Source organism: Cinclus cinclus, chromosome 3 (genome assembly GCF_963662255.1).
Source record: "Cinclus cinclus chromosome 3, bCinCin1.1, whole genome shotgun sequence".
Lineage (NCBI taxonomy): Eukaryota > Metazoa > Chordata > Aves > Passeriformes > Cinclidae > Cinclus > Cinclus cinclus.
Window position 1 is genome coordinate 59,455,433 of NC_085048.1, and position 14,809 is coordinate 59,470,241.

The following is a 14,809-nucleotide window of genomic DNA, read 5'->3' on the forward strand; positions in this document are numbered from 1 at the left end:
ACCAGCAGAGGACAAAATAGTGAGATGTGTTGCTTTTTCTTAAAGATTGATAGATGCATTTGATGCGCACTCATAAGAAAGAGTGTGAAGCTTTGATCAGCGTGTGCTTCAGAAGTACATTTTTCCAGATTTTTGTTTGATTTACCTTGGAGGTTTTGGGGGCATTGGTTTTTCTTTTGGTTTTGGTGTGGCTTTTGTGGTGTGTGTGTGTGTGTGCGCGCGTGCGCACGTGTGTTCTGTTTAGGGTTTTGTTTGCTTGTGTTATTTATTCTGGTTTGCTTTTTTTCGCTGGACATTTATTTGGAGCTGTCACTAGCAGAATATGGACCAACTTTGTTAATTCCTGGAAAGCAGAAAAGTTGAAATTCTAAAGGATTTTTTCCTGACTTCCTGTTCTGTAAAAAACATAAATACTTTTAATTAAAATAATTCCTCAGTAATGTTTTATTTGAATCTTAGCTCTGCTATCCTGTTGAACTTCTATAAATATCTAGGAAAAAAAATCAGTGAAGTAAGTAGAACTGCTGCTTCCTGGAGAATGTAGTTTGAACCAGAAAAAGGGACAAGAAGTCATAGCTACTTGTCTTTAATGTAAGGTCCTCTTTAAGAATGGGTCTTTTGATAGTCAAGTGTTAATAATTGCAAAGAAAAGTTGCTGCTCTTTGTCATGTAAAGAAATGGGATTTTTAAATTTCAGATGTAGGAAAATGCTAAGTACTGTGCTTAAGCAAACTGTAGGAAAATGTTTAGCATGGTTCTTTCTTTTCGGTGTACTAAGCCTCATTGACTAAATTGAAAAAAAGGCTGCTACTTTAGTACATGGCAGGATAAGGCTTTATGTTGTATTGTCTCCTTTAGAATTATCCCTTCTATTGAGTGTAATTCACTCTATAGAGGGAGGTGAGCACAGATTACATATAATCACAGAATCAAATTGGACATAAGTTTGTGGTCCTTATGATAGTTTAGCTCTTCATCTTAATGCTGGTCATCTGAGATTGTTTACCGAAGAAAATCCCTAAAGTAACAGAATTGCATTATTATGGTAAATAGAAACATTTCAGTAGCTTCCAACATTCTTTGAAACAGTGCAGGAAAAAATGTAGGCTGAAAAGGGAAAAGAACTGATCTTTCAGCTGGGGAGAGATGGCTCGGAAATGAGACTGGGTCAACATTTTTATTTGAATTACCATGTAATGATGTTCAGTAAATGATAATTTTTGCATCCAGACAGGAGTAAGAGGCAGACAGCATTTGTACAAAAAATGTGTAAGAATGATCAATATATTATGACAAATGAAATGTATTTTTGTTACTGCTAAATGATTGTCATTTAGCTGGAATATGTAATAGCTGTAACCACAATTGTTCTGCTTGGAAGTGAGGGCATGAGAGAGGAAAACATGCAAGCCCTCTGTGTCGGTGTTCTGAAAAAGGTTGCTGTTAAAAGAAGCAGCAGTTACTTTGTTATTGGGAGCGTGGTTTGCTAGCAGAATTAGCTGTCAGCCTGCACTGGATTTAGGCAGGAAATAGATTTTGGTGATCAGGAGTGGAGAACAGAGAGCTGTTTGCTGCTTCACTAAGAAGGTACAATATCATTTACTTATGAACAGCTCATTTTACATGGCAGCAGGAGACATGAGTTTATTTACCTTTGAAGTAAAATAAGCATGTTGCTTTAAGAAAAGGCTGCTGCATTACTCTGTTCAACAGCTGCCATATAATGACTGTGCCAGGAAGGTTTTAAAGTGTAGGTAAGGAATAATTGACTGTTACTCTTAATATTATAGTCATAGTAGTTTTTTGTTAATAATAGTGATCAAAGAATATTTGACACTCAAATGGTTGAAATGATGTCCTGATCCATCATGCACATATACTGTATGATTTTTGTGACCATATTGTAACTGTATTTCCCAATATTCCTGAGGGAGCTCAAATATTTTTTTCCTATTTTTTTAAAGGCATAGTATAAGTTTCTCAGAAGATGCTATCATTAGTCTGTAAATTTGGACTTACTCAAAGGAAGCAAGGGAGGCAATAGAGTATGCTTTTTTAAAAATAGGGAGTGTGTTTCCCATAGCTGAAAATAGTGCTGAAGATAAGGGGAAATCAGTGGGAAATTGCTGTGACTTCATTGGAACTACAGTTTCACTTCAGGGCCACGTTGCTGGGGTTGGGTGTCTTCAGTTGATATCAGGGTAGGCAGAATTAATCTGCTAAGTCAGTTGAAGAGAATTTCAGAATGAGACAGGTCAGTACCCTTCACTTTGGTCACCCTGGGACAGAGTCGGATAGTTTTCTTCTTGGAACAATAGGCCTTTCAAAAAATATCTGCTATTGCAGTTCAAGATTAGACTCCTATTGCTAGTAGGAACTTTGATTTTTATATAGACTAAGATTTATATTAGAATTAGGTTCAGCAAAATTTCTGCAAAAATTACAGTGGGAGAGTTAGTACTACAAAAAACCAAAAAGTATTTTCCATACCTTTTTTATCTAGTCAGTCTTAAATGGCATGGGTTCCATGCAGTACAATTCAAGCTTGCTCAGTAATCTGCTTTAATTTTGCATGTTTTATCACCTAGAACATTAAGACTTTTTGTGGGAGTAGATGAGTTATAAAATCTTTAAAAAAAATCTTAAATATGTTTGAGACTATTTTAATTCTCTGTAGATATTTTTTTCTAATATTAGTGTTTATTTATGTATTACAGTGCTCCTTATAACCATTCTAACTGGGCATATCTAAAAATCCTAATGTAAATACTTTAAGCTTTTAGTGTTTTGTTGTTTTTCCAAGATGGATGAAGGAAAGGCTTAAGAACTTAAGGAATAACTCAAATCTGCAGCTCATGCAATCTCTGTAGGCTTTTATTCTTCTGCTGCCTGGGGTGGCCCCATTTTTGGGCACTTCTGGTACTTGTTCGTTGCTTTGCCTAAAATAGAAAAAATGTGTTAAATGCTTGCATCCTTGCTTATAACGTATTTCATCTCTGAATCTTGTAAGGTCTTTTGGAGGTGTGGAAGAGTACCAAGGAGAAAATCGGTGTCTGTTTTATTTCTTTGTGCACTCCATTTTTTCCCTCCTCTTCTGAATATTGTTTCTTAGTAACGCTTTTTGCATTGAGTGTAAGAGCAGATACGTACCAGGTAATAAAAAATTCAGTGACTGGACATTATTAGAAATCATATTTGAATCTCATGCCTAAATACACCTTTAGGAAAGTGTCTGGATTTAGTTTTGGTATGTATATCAAAGGGACAAATTGCACTTGCTTGTTAGTTTCTTTCGCAAAACAGTGATGAAGAGTTTCTGCTTATTTCTTGGCAAACTGTAATGTGTCCTTTGAGACAAGAGTCCAGTCAAAATAAACAAGGTTTATATAGCCACTTAGGGAAGATGTTTTAATTATAGTAGTAACATTAGTTATCTGGAGTCTATATACATGTGTGTTTTACAGGCCATGTTGGCGAAGATGTGCTTTACAGGACAGATTAGTGGAAACACCTTGTTCTTCCCACAGGATTGTCCCTCTGGTCTCTGCTCGTCAAGTGGTGCTTAATAGAAACAAACACCTGAGTGTCCGTGTGAGCAGATCGAGCCTGGGCATGGACAAAGCAAGCAGGGCTGCTCAGCAAGGACCTGCTTTTAGCTACTCCTGCCCCTCCTCAGAAACTCCACTGCTTGCCTCTACTGTCTCTCCTAACTTTCCCAGCTGGCAGCACTGAAAATTGGCATATGTTTTGACTGTACTGGAGAATGTTTTAAAGGACAGATGCAAATTGACTGGTTTGTATTTTTCATTGGTTTCATTTTATTGCTGGTTGGCAAAACTGAGGAAAATCAGAGGCCAAGATATTCCCCTGCAGGTTTGGGAAGTGTGTACATAATAGATTTATGGCCCTTTTATGTTTGGAAAGTTATTCTAGGGAGGAAACTATTATTTCTAAAATGAGCCTTAAGTCCTGGAGAAAATTATATTTTGGACCTCATGTTCACAAAAATCCTACCTGATGTTGGAGAGCAGGCAGGTGGGTTTTTAGTCCTCTGAGGTGATGCTGTGAGAAATTCCATGTATCCTTCTCAAACTGAAGATTGTTTTATGACCTGAGTAAATTTGCAATCTTGCAGCAAGTTGTGAAGGGCAGATTCAGTAAATGCCAAGATTGTGTGGGGTATTTGGCCTTTTCTGCTTTGATTTTATACATCACAAGAAAAGGGATGTTTTTTAATATTCCTTTAGGCTTATAACACCCAGGTTACAAGAGGAGCATAATCACAAAAAGTAGCTGAAGAATATCCAGGGAAAGATCAGATATACTTCGGGTGTATTAGGTGTAGGCTTTTCTTTCTTCTTTCTCTCTTGTGTTCTGTCATCCCGTTTTTGTCTTTCACATGTAGAACTGACTAAAAATATACTCCTATTCTTAGCATGCATTAATATCTTGTAAAGCAGAATAAAAACTTGACAAAATACCAGAACCCTATGTACGTGTGAGTTGGTGTGTCTTTACTGGAGTTGCTTTAGACCTGCTTGCAGGAACTTAGATACTTCAGCTTTCTGCATATCCGATTTAAAAAAAAAGTTAGTTAAAGAGTTAACCTTTTCCACATAGGAATGTGGAAAGATCTATGTTACGTGTAGTGTTGTGCTTAGTGGAAAAAAACATGTTTTTACTTGAAAAATTTTTCTTTATACATGGACTTGGTGTTATGTATTGCACTTCCAGACACAGGCAGAAATGGCTGTGTCCCTGAATTCTTTCAGGTAATAAACTTAAGTGATCTCAGTGTTTTAATAAATATTTGCTGAAAGAAAGGAGACCACACTTTGGCATTTGATGTTGATCTTGCAGTAATGAAATACTGCAAATGATAGGATTTCTTATTGCATTGTGTTTTGTTGGGTACATTTTACTGTCTTAGAGATGCAACATTTCTATTTGCAATACCAAATGGTAATTTCTCTGAAAAAGGTGGGTGCAAATTCTTAAATGAGACTTTGGTAAAAGGCGTGGAAGGGAGCCTGGGACTAGTAGAAAAGCAGTATTTGGCAGTGCTAGTACACTGATCGTACAAGGAATGATCATCCTCTTCCTGGGTGTCAATAAAAATGCAGGAGAGCACCTTTCTTGACACAGAGGTTGCTGAAACATCAGTGCTGTCTTTTTTTGTAATACTCCTGTGGATGTTTTTGCACAAAGTGGTACCTGTCAGAGCTTGAAATATTCCTGCACGGTTTCCTTTGAACAGGTAGCACAGGACAAGTTCTAGCACATAGCTGCTTGACATGGGGCCGCCTACGGCAGGGAAGGAATGCCTTGCTTACATACATCTGAGCTGATGTGCTGAGAACTTTGCCAGTCATTTTGCCAGTTACATATTGGGCTGTAAATAATTACTGAACTTCCATTTTGAATCACAGATTTTTTTTAACCCCTTTCTTTCCTCTCCCTTTAAAGTAGAACTGTAGCAGTGGGAAATACTGGGAATGCTCTAACACTTTGTGATTATCCTGGAGATATTTTTACAATGAATGTAATATAAATCTACACATCTTTATTGTTATGCCGTCTTCATTTTTGAAATACAGTATTTGTTGTCCTTGTGTTGCTTTCACTAGTACTGTTCATCTAATAATCGCATGGTGTGGGGTGTATGAAATTAAAATGGGAAAAAATTTGTGAATGGTTCACCTAAAAGATGCAATAAAAAAACTAAGACTTAATAATTTCCTGAAAAAATATGCCTTTTCTTTGTTATTTTCATATATTTGACAAGAGATTGAAGGTGAAGTTTAAACAGTGCTTCAAAGCAGCATAGTCTTGTTTTTACACACTTGCTAGAGTTCTTAATCTATGCTGTTAACATCTTGGTTTGGAAATTGAGATATTTAGATATCAGGTTTTGATAGGTTGTGAGAATCGCCATTGCGTTCAAAAAAGGTAGAACGAATTGGGCGGTAGGACTCCTTGAAAGGATGTGAATTCATTCTTGTCCCATAATTTTTCCTACAGTTGAAGTCAGTGTAAATGCTTTATTGGAGCAAATAACATACAGCAGTGCATTTGTGTGCACTTGCCTTGAGGGATTTTTCTTGTCTTTTTTTTTTTCCTTAAGATTCCCTGTCTTGGGGCAACTTTCTCTGTTTAGTTGAAGGTGAAATGAGCCTTGCAAACATATTTGTCAGCGAGGCAGAGGTGTACATGTTTGTCCATATTGCTACGTTAATATTGTTTGTTACAATGTATTTACTCATGGAAAATAAAGTGAGTAATGAAAGACTAAAACCTTATTTTGGATAGAGGTGTTGGGATGCTTGGTCAGTAATCTGCTTGCTCTCCCAACTGGGTGAGGAAACCATATTGCTGGGGGACCTTCTCCCTGTTGGTGTTCAGGAAGGCCACCACTGGCCATCAGCTCTCCCACTGGCTTACGTGATTTTTAGTGAAATTTGCCTAAGGTTGTGCTATTCATGTCAATTTTGCAGTTACCACTGCAGTTTTGGACTGGAGGCATGGAAGGCTTCCTGTTTGGGTGGGGGAGTGAGGCTACCAGCCCTTCCAGTGGCAGCCTGTCCCTTCACAGAGTTATTCAGTAGGAAACTGCAGTGGCTATGAGCTATCTGTCTCAAAGGCCTCCCTTTATGCTTGTGAGACAGTCAAGGTAAATGTAGTGACAGTAGGGCTGTGGAAAATTCTGGTCCTGTATTTAACAAAAAATGCATCTTGAAACAGCAGTCATTTGGTGTGTTTTGATAACTGTTAAGAAAAGACTTGACATATGAAAATAAGTGTACAGATGCAAATCTTAAAAAAAAAGTTGATAATCTTTCTTCTGAACAAAGCTGCTGATGATATGTGGCTGGCTACTCTGTTTTAGTGTCTTTGCCTGGAGTTGTCATACCTTTGTGGACTCTAGTATCGCTGATTTAGAACTGAAATCATACTGCATATCAAAGCAGTAAGTTTTTATTTTTATGGGGTTTTTATGTTTATTTTTTTTTGTGTTGTTTGTTTTTTGTTGGTTTGTTTGTTTTTTTGAGAACAAAATTACTATCTCAGAAATTTCAAGGTAGCAAAAATAAGCAGACTGCTGTGGAATTGGAGAACTCTGACAACTCTGAAGGTGTGAAGCTTGAATTGTTCCACTTTTCTGACATAAAGAAGAAAAGTATGGCTCACACACTTGATGCTGTAGAGGCTTCCAGAAGATGATTACCAAGGGATATTCTGAAGTCTCAGAACATCCCATGATGTAGGAGAAAACCCACTTTTTCCATTTAGTGCAAGAAACCTAGCACCTCTCCTTTTCCCATGCCCTTTCCCCTGCTGCATTTGGCTGTCCTGTCAGTCAGCCGTGGTGGAAGAATTCACATTAGCAAGGTAGGGTTTTGATGGTAGTTGCCAGGAGGCAGAAGCTTTTTAAAAGCCTCTTTATCCAGTCCTTTAGCTCAAACTTCCTGATAAGCAGTACAGAAACAAAGACCCTGCAAGTCCCACTGGCAGGGTGAATAATTTGGTGTAGTTGGTGTTTTCGAGAAGCTGGTTATTGTCTGCAAAGGGAAGGGAGCAGCTTCTTAGGCTGAGCCCCCCTTGGTAAGCAGAGAAGCTATTTCTTAGGGTCACTTTGGCTTGGGTGAGTAGAAGAACTCAGAGCTGGGGCAGTGGGAGCAGAGGGTGACATTACAGGAACATGTAAGCACACACTGAGATTGAAATCATGCTTTTATGGACAGCAGTGATCAAGGAACTAAACATGACAGGAGGGACACCTCCCCCTCCCCCCCATTTAATTGCCTATATTCTAATGCTGGCAGCCTGGATAATAACCAAGAGAACCTGAACTTTCTCATTTACAATTACAAATTTTGTCTGCTTGGTATTACTTGAAATGTAGTGGAAAGGTTCACAGGATTGGAATGTTAAAATAAATGGCTATAGCCTATTTACAGAGAATTGAATGGATAGAAGGGGAAGGAGAGTGGTACTCTATATCAAGAGTGATATTATGTATTTCTGAGTAACTGAGTACTCAAAAGCAAACGATATTAAATGCTTGTGAGTTACTGTCCTGGCAGAGAAGGCAGAAGATGAGGGTACTAACCAGTATCTGTTAGCTACCACTGAAATGAGGCAAAAGCAAGATGACCAGCTCCTCAAGAACGTTGCTTGCACTGGGGAGGGAAGGGGGATATAAGGACTGAACACCACCTGCTGCAAGCATTGAAACCCTTAGGAATTTCTGTTAAAGGCTGTGTGTGTAAATTCAGGCAGCAGTTTGTCTGGAAAAACACTGTATCTGGCACTGAGGAATTCAAAAGCAGATGAAGAACTAGTCACAGAAGTAAATCAGTGTATTTTTATTCGAAAGGACCATAACTTGATTTAATTAAGTTGTATGCAGAAAGAATTGAGCTCAAATAAAATCCATGAGCATGGATGCATATCGATTTATAGATATGTTGTGTACATACACAAACACGTCTGTTGCTTTCAGAGGGACAGCAGCACAAAAGATGGGAATGAATCAGTTGGAGGGATTTTTTTGCTCTGTAGATGATGCTTGGAATGGCTTAAAGGGTTTTTCACTAAACAAATAATTGAAGAAAAAGTTAATGCTGTCCTGCTGTTCTTGTTTCCAGCATCTGTCAGAATTTTAGAACTAAAAGCTTCACTTCTTGAAGCAATTTCTTGTTTTGTTTATAAAGAATATTTTGAATGTGGATCAAGTTTATTTTTAAGTGGTTTCTTTAACTAATGAAGACCTGTCTTAAAAGGAGTAAAATTTCCTCAGCTATAAATGAACACTAATTATGAATTTAAAAAACGATCTGGTAAGAAAGAAGTGTTCTGTTTGCCATTTTTATAATGTAATAAGCATGTTAAACTTAAGGACTGAATAAATATTTGTTTAAGCACCTAATTGCTTAAATAAGTGCATGAGGACATTAAATACATTTTTCTGGTTAGCAAAAAGGCTTGCCAAGCATAGTGTGAAAGCTAGAGCTAATAATAAACTGAAACAGAATAGTTACCAATCAGTGAGACTAAACTTTCCTTTAAAATAATAAAATAAAATTAATGCAACACAGGATGAAAATACATTACTCACACCACGTTTTCCTGTGGCCAGTTTAAAGGAAGATAAGACCAGACTTATAGAGAATACTTCAATTTGAATAAATCCATTGTGATCTATGAACTAAAATGCAGGTCTCACTTACGGGATATCACTTTCTTCTGGAAACGCAGTGACAGAGAAAGCTTTGAAGGTCATGGTAGATAATCAGTTGAGTGCAAGTTCCTTGTGCAGTCCTGCAGTTTAAAAGCATTAATATGATATTTGGCTGGGTAAAAGAAAGTGATACTGGCAAACTGAATCTGGGTTTTGGTCCCTCAAAATGGCTAATAGAGATGGTGCTCAGATACAGAGTTAGGACAGCTATAGTGAACTGGAGAGTGTGGTTGATAGCAAAAATTCCAAAGAACTGAACAGTCTTTTAGGTTAAAAGGAAGTGATTCAGGTCTCTTGGCCTGAACCTGCATATAACCGAATACATGGAACGGAAACTTTCAAGAATTTTTCAGTCCAGCACAGAGGTATATATGGGCTATACTTCACAGACAAGGAAGGCCCATTGGCTGGAGAGCTGCAGCCTTGTGCAAATGTTGCATAATATGCCCTTAAGGTGAGTCAAGCAATCAAAATAACCCCAAGTGATTTCAAAATTAACATGGTCTTTAAAGTATTGAGTGACATGAATGTGAAATCACTTTCCTTCTGCCATATTGCAATCAGAGCATTTGTTTTTCTTTTTGTAGTGAATCACATGTTCCATCAGTGTGGTCAGTTTATTAAACCTGCACCACATTGCTAGGCCTTCAGAAACCAGAAACTTTAATTACTAAAAAACCAACATGCTCCGGTTCCTAATTTTGTAAAAGTGAGTGCTTTTTGTGGAGGTGAGTTTTCTGGGCCCAACATGTTTGCCATCAGGCAAGTAACTTAAAATGCATGTAGAAGGTGTGACAACACCTTCTGGAGATGGAAGGTATTCTTACTTCTTCTGAAATACCGCATGAAAACGGTAAGAGTTCAGAAGACACAGAAATGGTATTTTGTATCTCACTTGGAATCATGGGCAGAATTGCACCTGCATCCTGCAGAAAAGAAGCCTTGTCTTGAGAGGGCAGCAAGCTGGCAGGCCAGTCTCTGGACTGCCTCAGTCTCTACAGCAGGGGCAAGTGTGGCTGTGAGAAGTGCTGACCCTGAGCAGGACACTCACTGAATGGGACATACAGAAGTTTGTCTCCTGAATTTAACTTCATCCAAATCTGTAAAGCCCGTTTAAACAGTGGAGGTCTTTATTCTTTTAGCTGTTTATATCCCACTGAAGCTTACTGAGAGTTTCTCTGAGGAAGGTAGGTCAGGGGTAGGCTTCACATGATACGCTTCTGGAGAATGATTTTTGTGGTTTTTTTTTATGTTGGTTAGCTGTCATCTTGATTCTCAGGCTTGTGAAATCAAAAACATGCAGATGAAGTAAAGACTACCTTACTAGGTTCCTTGTGAAAATGTGTGCAAGCATACCCATACTAAGCACACTGCTGTGTATCTGTTCTTGTCTACCTTGGCATGCTTTGGGAGTAAGGGTCTAATACTGATTAAGACTTTACTTTCCAAAATTGATCACAAGGAAGCAAATTTCACAAATTCATAAAACTATACAATAGATTAAACTGAGGCTTAATCATATGATTTAGCCTGGCTCTATTAATAGCTAAGAAATGTCTTCTTATTTTTTTAATACCTGGAAGCCGTGTACACTCAAGTTACTTTTCAACTTCTCATTTTTCCAGACAATGAACTGTTAGTACTAATTTTTATCTAAAATATAAATCTTTACTTTAGACATTTTTGGGGTACTTTGGAGAATAAATTAAACTTAAGACACTATTTATTGTAATTTTACGTATAAGTTTTGCATTTAATAGTTCAGTTTTCTTTCAGACTTTGGTAAACCTAATAAAAATGTAACTGTAGTTATATATTTATGATAATTTCAGTTGTATGTGCTTTTAGAAATGCATGTATATTACATACTAATGAGCAAATGAGATAACACTTTAGAATTGGAATATAGAAAGAATCCTTGTAATTAGGATGCTTCAGTGCAAATTTTGACTCTGCTGCTGAACTACTATGCTAATTTATTATAAAATGCATGATACATGCAAATAAATTATAAAATACCTACCCAGTGCTGCATATTAGTAGTGCTTTATCCAAATAATGTTTATTGAGCAGAAATGGTGTTCTTGTAAAACATGGGAGTGAAGTCTGAGTTTTCAGTGTGCTGGAGTGCTAGCTTCCTTTAAACAAATCTGCTCTTGCACATCGGGTGGAAACACTTGTGCTACAGATGCAGCAATTAATTGCTTTTATCTCAGCACTTAATTTTATCCCCCCCCCCCCCCCCCCCCCCCCAATACCGTCTTGTCCTGAAACCTTTTCTGTCTCAGTTGATGTCAAATGTGCCATGTTTCCATCATGAGAAACTGCTGCCCTCTGACACAGGGGCTCTAGATTTGTTCTCAAGAGTAGTGAGGTTTGTTGTGTTGTTTGCCAGCTCAGGCTTAATTGGGTTACATCGTAGGAGAAGGTCTGGAGATAAGATGGGCAAGACCTTTCAAAATGGGTGAGCGTAGGGGAAGCAGGAATCAACAGACACGTACTCAAGGGACAGCATGGCCAATGCAGAGTCAAGTAGGCGTCTGCAGCAGTGTAGGACAGTGGGGTACAAAGCTGTGACTGCACCAAGAGGAATGTTGCAGTGACTGACCTCAACTGTTGAGAGCATACATAGGATATGTAGCTGTGCAGGCAGGGGAAACTCTGTATTTTTAGGTGCAGTTGCTCTGCGTGAAGCATCAGGGCTTTGGAATAATTAACATCATGATAACTGAGGTAAGAGTGCTCAATGGTCTATTCAGGCACAATTAGTTTTATGTTTTCTTCCATGGTTTACTGAAGTAGGTTGTTACTGGATCCCTGAAAGATCAGTATACTGCAATGGGCTGTGCATGCATGCAGCTTGTTAAAATAGTATGTGTAAAAGCAGTTTCAGAAGTTTTATTTAAGTGAGCAGGCTGGTGAGTTTTTCCTTAAAACAACTTAAACATAAAATTTGTAATATTTTCTGTTTAGTTGCTAGGTGTTGGTTGTCGCTTTTTAGAATAGACCGAAAAAGAAAAGATGACCACCGGAAGAACATCTTGGCCTACTGTACCACTGAGGAGAGCTGGGAAAGGCACGTGTGGGTGTTCCCTGCCACCAGCCATACTGGCAAATGCTTGAAAACAAATCACTGTGTGTTTCTGTCCTTTCTCTTCCATCTGGTCCCAGTTTTGTTAAATTTTTGTCTTGGATGTACTATGTACATGCACGTATACATAAATATATTGCATGTACACATCCATGTATGTGGTGGTGTGTAGCTTTCCATATCCAGAAACGTCCTGATGGCATGGATTCCTGGGCAGTAGTAGGCACCACTCTTAGTCACAGCACTGGCTGTTCTTGGCCCTGTCAGCCGTAGTGATGCTTTAAATCTGGGATTTACTGTGACAATTAAATATAGAGCATGTATAGCTCACAAATCCCCCTCTGCCATGACCCCAGATATTGATTTATTTGATTGGACAGTTGGAAGACTATTCAGAATTATCTGTGGAGCAAGCAGCATTTTGAAACCAGTCTTTATTAACGCTACAATGATTTATTTCTCCATATCTTTAAAATAACTTGGAGTTTAAGTCTGACATTGCATAAATCTCTAGGTAGTGGTGAGTGTTCAAATAAATTTTATGCAGTCTGCTTATTCACTTAAAATTTTCACAACAAGTATTCTAAAGCTGCTTCATTTGAAAGGACAGAGTTTTCACAGCTTATTGGGCTGCAGATTTAATACCAATGAACTTTGAAAGCTTTTGCCGGGACAAGTGTATGCATCTTTGTATTCCTCCTCAGGTTGGTGGTTTAGCTGAAAAATAAATTGTAAATGTCAGATCTGAAGAAGGGCTTGTGTGACTGTAAATTTGTGTGTGCCATGGTGGGTTTTTTTTCCCTCCGATTATGTTGGTTAGCCTGGTAAGATGCTCTCTCCCCCTCCACAGGCTTCACTTTATTTATTCCATGTATCGTGTTATTTGTTTATTTATGTATTTATTTTTAAGTATCGTTTGCATTCCGGTCTAAATGTGCTTGAAAATTACCATCTGCTCTCCTGCTATTTAGATAGGGCATGCTACAACTGAGGTGAAGAGCTGTCACATCAAATATTTTCATTCTAGCTTTCGCACCTTTGATACCAAGTTACGTAATTGCAGCACAGGACCATTTCCAGGGATTCCTTATTTTCTTTTTAACCCTACATCTTCCCAATCTTTACTGGTTTTTGCTGCTTTTTGAGAGTGTTTCCAGTGCAGATGCACATTTGTGGGTGCTGGGAGAGGAGGGCTCAGCCACTCAAGAAGGGCTTCTCCTTTTGGTAAATGTTAAAATGAGTGGAATAAGCAGGAATATAAAAGCAGAATTTGCCTATTTATGATGTAAAATGTTTATGTGCATAAACAGGTAACAGATAAAACAGGTAGCAGTAGGGTTATTTTGGGCTTGATTGGATTTTTTTCCCCTTTCATTGGGTTGTTTCTTTTCTGTTTTCCACAATTCTTGTCTTTCCTCAAACAAAGTAAAAGACAAATGGGTCAATGACAGACAGAATGTATTTCCCATAATATTGAGGTTTAATCTACCTGTGCTTTGGTGGATTTTTGTTTGATTCTGTTTTTCCTTAGTTTTTGTTTTTATTTTTAATTTGTTTGGTTTGGTTGGCCTTTTAAATTCAAGGAGTTGGGGAGGTGGAAACTGCTCTCAAAATTAGACCATTATTAAAATGAACAGATCATCTGTATTCATGCTGACAGTCACTTTGGGTTGAATGGGAATAAACTGACAGAAGATGGTGTTTGGAAATGAAACATGACGGGAAAGCAGTTAGCACAAACTGCCCAATAATTTCTCATAGTCAGGAAAAGAGCGCCATTATAGAGCAGGGGTTGTGCCAGTAAAATAGCTGTTAGATAAATTAATGGTTTTGCAGTACCAGGCAGTAAATTTGGTGTATGTCATCTACCTCCTCCCCAGTGGTTAATACAGTAATGGGGTGGGTACTGAAACAGGCACCAAATTCCAAGTGTCTGAATCTTCTGTGAGGTAGAGTTATTATCCAGCTTGTTTTGACCCACTGGGACCCTGGTGGGACAAACTGGTGTTGGCCACCTCCTGGGTGGGACTCCCTTGTCCTCTCTGTGGAGTGGCAGCTAGTTCCTTTGCATGCTTCCCAATCCATCTTCTTCACTTTTCTAGATACTAACAGTGGTCTTCTGTACAAGGTTTGGGGTTTTTTTTGCTTCTGCTACTGAAGCAATGGATGCAATAAACATAATTAATCACTTTTACGTGGTGGTTTGTGCATTCTTGTGAAGTACACTGGAAGTATCTTTGCTTTCACTGGCATCTGGGTGGATCTTTTCTAGCACCAGTGGACACTGTGGAGACTTAGGTGGCAATTTGGTACTGCCAGAGCCTTTTGTGCTTATGTGATGAGGGCATCTCTCTGCTCCATCCTTAATGCAGCACTTCAGTGAATAGTGGGATGGAGGAGCCAGGCAGTGGGACATGGCTGAGGTCATAAAGCTTAGCCAAGCCAAGGGGATAAAACATTTCTCCCTAACCATCTCC

At 38.3% G+C, this 14,809-nt stretch overlaps 1 protein-coding gene across 4 annotated transcripts in view; it reads left to right on the forward strand.

Annotated features, from left to right (window-relative positions):
* ARID1B (AT-rich interaction domain 1B) overlaps window positions 1-14,809 on the forward strand; it is a 322,479-nt gene that overhangs the window by 38,284 nt on the left and 269,386 nt on the right. Inside the window, exons 3-4 of one of the 4 annotated variants that reach the window (XM_062490065.1) lie at window positions 8,846-8,858; window positions 13,086-13,090. The exons of the other annotated variants lie outside the window; for them this stretch is intronic. Of the exons in view, the coding sequence (XP_062346049.1) occupies window positions 8,846-8,858; window positions 13,086-13,090 (18 nt within the window). The remainder of the gene's footprint in view (window positions 1-8,845; window positions 8,859-13,085; window positions 13,091-14,809) is intronic. 4 annotated transcript variants of the gene reach the window in all.